General features: G+C 39.0%; 1 protein-coding gene across 1 annotated transcript; it reads right to left on the reverse strand.

Annotated features, from left to right (window-relative positions):
- Window positions 1–341: 341 nt before the first annotated feature.
- Window positions 342–7,474, reverse strand: LOC131971160 (uncharacterized). Its single transcript, XM_059332482.1, has 3 exons — window positions 7,010–7,474; window positions 4,802–5,086; window positions 342–608 (listed from the first exon to the last, which is right to left on the reverse strand). The coding sequence occupies exons 1-3, from the start codon at window positions 7,472–7,474 to the stop codon at window positions 552–554; spliced, it is 807 nt and encodes a 268-aa protein (XP_059188465.1). The 3' UTR covers window positions 342–551.
- Window positions 7,475–8,277: the final 803 nt, after the last annotated feature.

An 8,277-nucleotide genomic window follows, 5' to 3' on the forward strand; every position in this document is an offset into this window, starting at 1 on the left:
AAAGGCAGAATGACTGAATGAATTAGAGCTGGAAGTCAGAGTGAAGCGCAGCAGTGGCTCCCTGTGAAGTTGTTTTATTAGTTTCTATGGTAATTCGGCGCCGCGGTGGAAAACAATCCACTGTAGACTCACTACTGAAACACTTTAATTCATCTGCTAATGACACAGGGAGCGATCATACTGTCGTCTGTGATAATAACGACATGGAGAGACAAGAAATGAGAAAAAGAACGAGGGAACATACAAATCAGAATCATTTTTATTGGCCAAATATACAAAAATGTGACTCTCAACTAGTAAAGAACAAATTCCAAGTTTGCAAATAAATGACCATCTTTAAAGATTATTTTTTTGGCATTTTTACATGCTTTATTGAAAGTGAGAGACAGATAGAAAGGGGGTGACAGAGGGGAGGACATGCGGTAAAGGGAGCTCAGGCCGGATTCGAACCCGGCTCCACCGCAGCGAGGACTGTAGCCTCTATACATGGGGCGCTTGTGTAAACCACTATGCTACGGACCACCGCAATAAATGACCATCTGATTGTAATATCAAAAGCTGTCTTCTTCATCGCTCTGCTGTCTGTTGTCCTCATGTTGGAGCTTTGTCTGAAAAAAAAAAAAGATTATTTGATGAATTTTAAATCTAATTTAATGTTTCTACTAAATCCATCCCAAGAGTTGAATCATATTATGATCAACTGAAATCAAAACACTGCCATTTTGGCAGGTAATGGCTTGCCATGCAAATGACTTCCAGGAGTTTTTTCTTCATTTGCTGTATTATACAGATGGAGCATGATAGATAACTACTTTGTGTTGGCATGCTGTAACCATCAGGGACACGTAAAAGGGAAATCATTTTATCTTAAAGATCCTATAAGACAGAAAACTCTGATTCAGTTTGTGTCATGACCTTTTCATTTGAGATACAGGATATAATGTATACTAATGTAAATATGTTATTTATTTTCAAGGTATATTTAGGCCTCAATGTTGCACAGTGGGAGGTCGTTGAGACTTGTCGTTCATCTTTATGGTCTATGATCTTGATACTGCAGATCTATAACTTCTTCCATTCCGGCTGTTTCAAGACTTGTTAAAATCTACCTGTTTAATCCAACAAGTTTTGCAATAAATACCAAAGGAGTGAACAGTGAACTATGACGGCTTCAAATGATTGCTGGCGCTGTTCATTTTGCTCACATTTTCCTGCCTGGTGTAAACAAAACGAGTCATGTGAATCTGGAGCTCTATTCTGGGGATTTTAAGTCTTATTGAAAAACCCTCCAAAACCATCTGTACATACAGAAACACTGCAGGACAGAAGAAACAGCAGCAGAAACATGTAGAGAAAAGTGGTGCAGCAGCGCCCTCTAGTGACCTGTTTGTGTACATGTTTGTCAGTCTCACACCGGAAACACAGTGTATGTTAACAGATGTTACTGTTCAGTTATACTGTATGGTTTCTATGTTATAGATGTAACTTCTGGAGTTGATCCATATATGACAGGACGGCTGTCACTTTCTGAAAAAATCTTTAAAGTTTTAACAAATCTGAATTAATTCAAACATCACCCACATAGTAATATATAGATTAACACTTCAATGGATGGATTTATAGGCATCTGAGTCATTTGTGTTCTTAAAGCATTTCATTCTGAGCAATGGAAAAGTTGACCTTTTGTCTTTTAAGTTTTGTAGTCGCATGTGTTTGTGTTTTTTTTGAGTCTCTGTTTTCGTTATTGCGTCTCTCGGTTCTTGTGTGTCAGTTGTTTTTGTGTGCCTTTGTGTTTTTTTCCTCCAATTCATTTGCATGTCTTCATGAGCATTTTAAGTCATTTAGCAGACACTTTACAAATCTTCGTGGTTGTTATGAGTCTCTGTTTTATATGAATCATTTCATATCATTGTGGTCATTTTCTTTTGTCTTTTCTTGGTAGATTTTCTGATCTTCATGACTATTTTGAGCAGAGGTGTCAAAACTATTCACATTCATTACTCAAGTAGAAGTATAGATACTAGGGTTTAAAAGACTTCTGTAGAAGTTGAAGTATCAACTCAAGCTTTTTACTCAAGTAAAAGTGTAAAAGTACTGGTTTCAAAACTACTTAAAAGTAATGTAAGGGGGAAAAAATGCCATTAAGGACAAAAGCTTAGGCTTAGGGGCCACAGGGGCCTAGTGCATTACCCCACCTTCCCCCAAAAAGCCATAATGACTATTATGTTGTATAAAAATGTAAAAACAAAAATGTTGAAACATTTGGGATGCACCTGTTTCAGCTCCATTTATGCCTATTGAAAATGACCATATTTTAGTACAATGCAAAAACAATAAGGAACCATATATGTGTACTACTTGAGCATTAACATGTGTTTCATGGAGCAGAAATTTACCAGGATACAACAATGCTGTTTTCTCATTGGATCATGTGTAGCGGTATGTCATTTTTGGATTGGCTGATGGGTAGTTGATCTTATTGACTGGGCATGTCAAGCTCCTGTTGCTCATAGCATCTTGCTACATGTTCCACTGCATAAATAACAGTGTAACTTGGTGGAAGTCACACAATACATTTTCATGTGTGAGAAATACAATTTATGGTGGAAGTGTGTGACCAAAGACCGAAATGAGTGACTGTCACGCTCAATGTGTGACCCTTGAGAGCCTTGTCTCTGCCACGGACATCTTGGTGCTAGGCTACATACGTCTGCTTTCCCTGCCGGAGTGTCATGTGTGCAGGTACAATGGATGGCGAATGGTATATGTTTATACTTGTGATCCAACCACAATCACTGGATGGAGTGATTTATCTGGATAGGGGATTTTGTGTGTGTGTGTTTTTATTTTATTTTTTATCACACAATTTTGGTAACCCATTTATTTTTCACCCTGTGCCAATTGTCTATATGATGATCCTGGGCGCTGCCTTGTTTTTGTCAGCCTAGGGAGAGCCCTGAACTGGACTCATGCTTCCTCCGATACATGAGCAGTTAGCAGACTGATTCTTGTCACCTGATGGGGAATTTCCCCGGTAGGACGATGTTTTTGTTCCCCTGTAAGGCGAACCTCGGGGGACAAGGGAAGAAAAACATGCAAACCTGACACAGAAAGGCCCTTTTGCCAACCCCGACCATCCCCACGGGAGACATGGAGGTGGGGACACGCCTCCAACTCCTACAGCGTCCCTGGCGGGAGTCGAACCCAGGACTTTCTAGCTGTGAGGCAACAGCGCCCCCTTGTGTGTTTTTTAACGATGAAAATCCATCATGAAAACAAGCCAAAATGAAATAGGAGTAACAACTCTATTTTTAAAATGTAAAGAGTAGAAAGTAAAGTAGTAGTAGCAAAAAGTCAGCTGAAAAATAATTACTCCAATAAAGTGTAGATACCCCAAATTTCTACCAAAGTAAGGCTACGAAGTATTAGTACGTCATTTCTTGACACCTCTGGTTTTGAGACTCTTCTTGGTTTTTACAAGTAAAATTGTAGTTATTTATTTTTCTTAGTTATCAATTTGTATCTCTCCATTGACATTTTGAGTAATTTTGCAGTCAATTTCAAGTCAAACTTATTTTGTGGTTGTTTTGAGACTTTTTACTTTTAGAAAAAAATTCAAATTTCCATCTCTTTATGGATATTGTATATGTCATTTTGCAGTCAATTTACCACATGGTTACTCTTTGCAGTGGTGGTTTTATGTTGTTTTGTTTCCGTAGTAATTTTGCATATCTTTGTAATCATTTTATTGAAGTTTGAAGAAGAAATTCAGATTTGCAAACCGCAGCTCTAAATTGTGTTCAAGTACAGAATAATGTATTCACTTTCCAAACTCGAAGCTCTAAAGGAAAAATATCCTGTAAAACAGTGTTTCCCAACTGCTTTGGTGCCACGGCACATATTTTACATTTGAAAAATCACACGGCATACCACCTAACAAAAACGTCAAAAAGACAGTAAAAAACACCCTAAATATGTTTAGAACTTTAGATCTGTCACAATTCCAACCCTACTCCTTTATCTGGCCTAGGAACTGGCAAAAGTGACCCAAAACAGACTGTAACTGGGGATGCCTCGGTCATAACATAATGTTGATGTGAAGTAATTTTAGGCTGCATGAACTGCATATTGTCTTTTATTTTGAAAGGGGGTGGAAGTGTATAACTTTGATTCTGAGTCGGACTTCCTGTCTGGTGCGATCTGCTCTGTTGAGATTTACGCGGTTTAGCAACGGCTTGCGGAGAAAATAGAAATGCTACCTAATGCTCGCGGAGAGCCGCGGCTGAGACGTTGCTGAAACATTCCGCAGCACGCTCGGTGGAAATGCTCTCATTAATTAGTATGGCAGCGATCAGCAATGGTGACCGCGGCGCTGCCATTCCGCGGCTGTAACGCTCCCGGTGGAAATCAGGCTTAAGCCAGCCAGTGGAGACTTTGCACATGCACGATTCATTTGCAGACTGGACGCTGAGGGGTTAACATCTCTGCTCTGACAGCAGCTGGGAGAGACTGCTGCGGGAGGACTGGGCCACTTGTGAGTGCTTCGGGACGGGCCCACGGCAGCACGCGCTGGAAGGACTCTCCAAAAGACTCCAATAACACCAGAAAAAGTCGCTAGATATGTCGCAAATCGCTTTTTTGAAAAATAGTCACTGGAGGGGTCACTGCTCTCTGTTGGAAGAGCATTTAATTGTTCTGCCTCTCACTTCACGCGGCTCACTAATCAGGTCAAACCGCGGAACAGCGGTTGGGAATCACTGCTGTAAGAGAGATTGAATATGATAAGAAAGAGCTTGGTTACCTTGTCCTCTCCTATTGTGTCGATAAATTCCTCAACAACATCCAAACAGCTGACCCACTTCCCTTCAGCCATGTACTCCTCCACTTTCTCTCTTAACAGGCTTTGTTGTTTTTCTTTCATCGTCTTCACCACGACTTCTTCCCCCGCTTCTAAAACCAGCTCATGAACCTCGACTTCTCTCCTGCAACATTTCAGGCAGCAGTTGTCGTTAACACAAACCGTCCAGCTCGACAGCAAGATGGCGCCCACGAACATGATACCAAAGAGTAACACCATGCCCATCATCTGAAAGAAAGTTAAAAAAAACCTTGCAGATCAATATCTCCTGACAATTCTTAAATGCCATTACTGTGTTCTAAGGAATCAATGTTTCTTTTGTAAGCTTACAGATAGTGGCGGTTCTAGACCAGTTTTAATGTGGAGGCCAAGGAGGGGCCAGTGTTTTTAGTCAGAGGAGCAAAGATGATATTTATTTATTTATCCCTTTTATCAGTTTTATTTATGTTTTATACTATGTGTTTTTACAAACTTCATATTTGTATACTCCTGCACTGAGTATTGCATTATGCATCGGCAAAAAAAAGGTAAGAATTGTTCCGTCGTTCATTGTTATAAATTTATCATTTTATTATTAATTTGAAACAGGGGCCACAGCAGCGGCCCAGGGCTTCTTCACAGGGGCAGTGGCCCCTGGAGGCCCCTGTGTAGAACCGCCACTGCTTACAGAGCTGCCCGCACAATACTAAAGTGTGACTGCAGGACAAATATTATATCAATGCACAAGAAACCTAACTGGTTATTGGTCAAAGACAGACTAGTGTACTCACTGTTGATTGTTATTAGAAATAAATCTGTCCTAAAAGCACCTTTTATTTTGTTTAAAAACCTCGCTTTTAGTGCAGAGAGTCATAAATGTATGACCAGACATGCAGCAGTAGGTAACTTTACGTTACCTAAAGCAAGATCTAACGCCATCATGTGCATGTTTCTGTTTAGAGGTATGAAAGAATGGAATTCACTGCCTAAAAATATCAAACTCACCACTAACATAAAGCAATTCAAAATATTAATAAAACAGTATTTATCAAAGATGTAAGAAAACATGGTATATTTATATGTATGTAGTATATTTCTATAGATATATATGCGTTATTATAATGTATATGCTGTAGAACGAATGTATATACAATATATGTATTATGTGTTAGTAGATTTTATAATGATGTATACATATACAGTTGAAACCAGAAGTTTACACTATATAAAAAGACACATATGCTTTTTTTCTCACTGTCTGACATGAAATCAGACAATCACTTTTCCTGTTTTAGGTCCGTTAGGATTACCAAAATTATTTCTATTTGCTAAATGCCAGAACAATGAGGAAATGATTTTATAAGTTTATTAACTGTCTAGCCAAATGGGTATGTAGGTAAGTGAAGTGACACTTATTTCTAAATGTATTGATGTAATTTTATGCTCAAATATCATGACGATTTATTTGACCTTTGACCCCAAAAATGTAGTTAGTGCACTCTGGTTTTGCTGTAAAAGGTTCTAATAGTAATGCAGAAACAGAGTGCAGTAACTACAATGTTGTCGTCTTCTTTAAGCTTGGTTAACAATTCAAATATTTGTGTATTTTAGACTAAATATTAAAAAGTATTTAAAATTTTATCTCTCTTTTTTTAACTTAATAACTATCTAGATAATAATTTCCCTATCAAATAAACTTAATGATAATTATAATATAATAATAATTTCTATTATTCTTGTCTTCACTTTTCAACGCAATGAAAGAAATATAAGGCTACACTGTATCAGTCAGAGCAGAAATTTGTATATATATCCAAAGTAGAGCATGATAAGTGCAATAACTGCAATCTGCTTTGGTTTTGAGTTGTATTTTGTAGTTAATGCAATTTTTACATTCTTATTTTTTCTGAATTAAAGCAAAATTGAAATGTAAAACTTTATCACAAGATAAAACAGACCTAAAGGAGTTCATTTTAAGTTATAACTCTATTTCGACCAAACATGTATTTGCTGCAGTTAGACTTTATAGGACAGAGTAGATAAAGACATTTAGAAATAAACAATAAGAGAATCGTGCCCCTGGACTCTAGGATATCAATACTTCTTTCTGAAACAGCTGGATAAGTGCACTTTAACACAAACTGTCCATTTGAAAATAATAAAGCTCCTCACCCTTGAATTAATTTTCATCTCAGCAATGGTCACCACAGGTGTGTCTCCAGGTGTGTTGTCCGTCTTGCTTCCACACTGTGAATCTGCTACCTCTTTGGGATTCTGATCGTAGCAGCAAAGGAACCACTCTGCATCGATGAGCACCGAGGTGTTCCACAGGAGACCCACACAGACCGCCCTCACTGTACGACGGAACAAAACGTAACCGAAAAGACAGGAGCCCTTCGACCTGGTGTACCTCCACGCCCTTTGAAACGGCAGATCAGTCAACAGCATCAGGACGGTTAAGATAAGACACGGCATGACCATGTAGGCGCTGCAGAAACCAGGCTGTGGTCCACAGGAGCACGGGAAGTCTTTGTCAAGGACATGATATGAATAAACCAGAATGCTAAGAACGAAGACATTGGCGTTGTCTTTGACCTTACTGAGGAACTCCTGCAGTGGTACGGTGATGGCCTGCATCTCCAGAAGAGAAGAAGTCCTCTGCTATGACCTGCAGCTGACAGCCTCTGAAATACGCAGCAACACGAAACCGTGGTTTTCCTCTTTTTGCAGGAAAGAAGCAGCACAGTGGGAAATAACTAAGCACTTTTACTTCCACCACGGGCGGAGATGGGATTTTGGAACTGGGGGGACGAAGCTGTCAGCAAAGGATTTCAACTCAATGAGTTGAGCTCAATTTTTTTTCAATTTTTCCACTTCATGCCTTAACCAAAATATGTTTTATTTATACAATTTTAAATTAACTGTAGTGTAAACAACAACCAACATATATACATAAATAAAAAGAAGTTTGTACATGAAATTCCCAGTGCAGCCAAACAAATTTACTGACTTGAAGCTGACTCAATGAAGGACCCAAAAACATCTCTCCTCCTTTCATCACCCTGAACATTCTGCTGTCTGTCCAGTCTGTCAAGCCTTTAGGACCAGTTTCTCCCACAGGATGTTCTGAGACTATGATGGGGGATCCAAACAAAGTAGGGGGGTCCGGGGGCATGTTCCCAAGTAGAATTTTTGCCCTGAACGCCTAAATTTGGTCGGATCGGGACACTTTCACTACTTCATCTTTCCATTAAGTGCTAATTTGGCTGCATGAAAAGTGATTCGATACAAGAGTTGGGTCAAAATTGACAATGCATCTATTTGAAACACCCACAAGTGTAAGATATTTAATCCTGGCAGTACAAGAGGTAGTGAGAGTGCATCTGGGCTTTAAGAAGCAAGAAAAGGAAAGTGCCAGTCAAACAAAAACAGAAATGGAC

Source organism: Centropristis striata, chromosome 5, assembly GCF_030273125.1.
Source record: "Centropristis striata isolate RG_2023a ecotype Rhode Island chromosome 5, C.striata_1.0, whole genome shotgun sequence".
NCBI lineage: Eukaryota > Metazoa > Chordata > Actinopteri > Perciformes > Serranidae > Centropristis > Centropristis striata.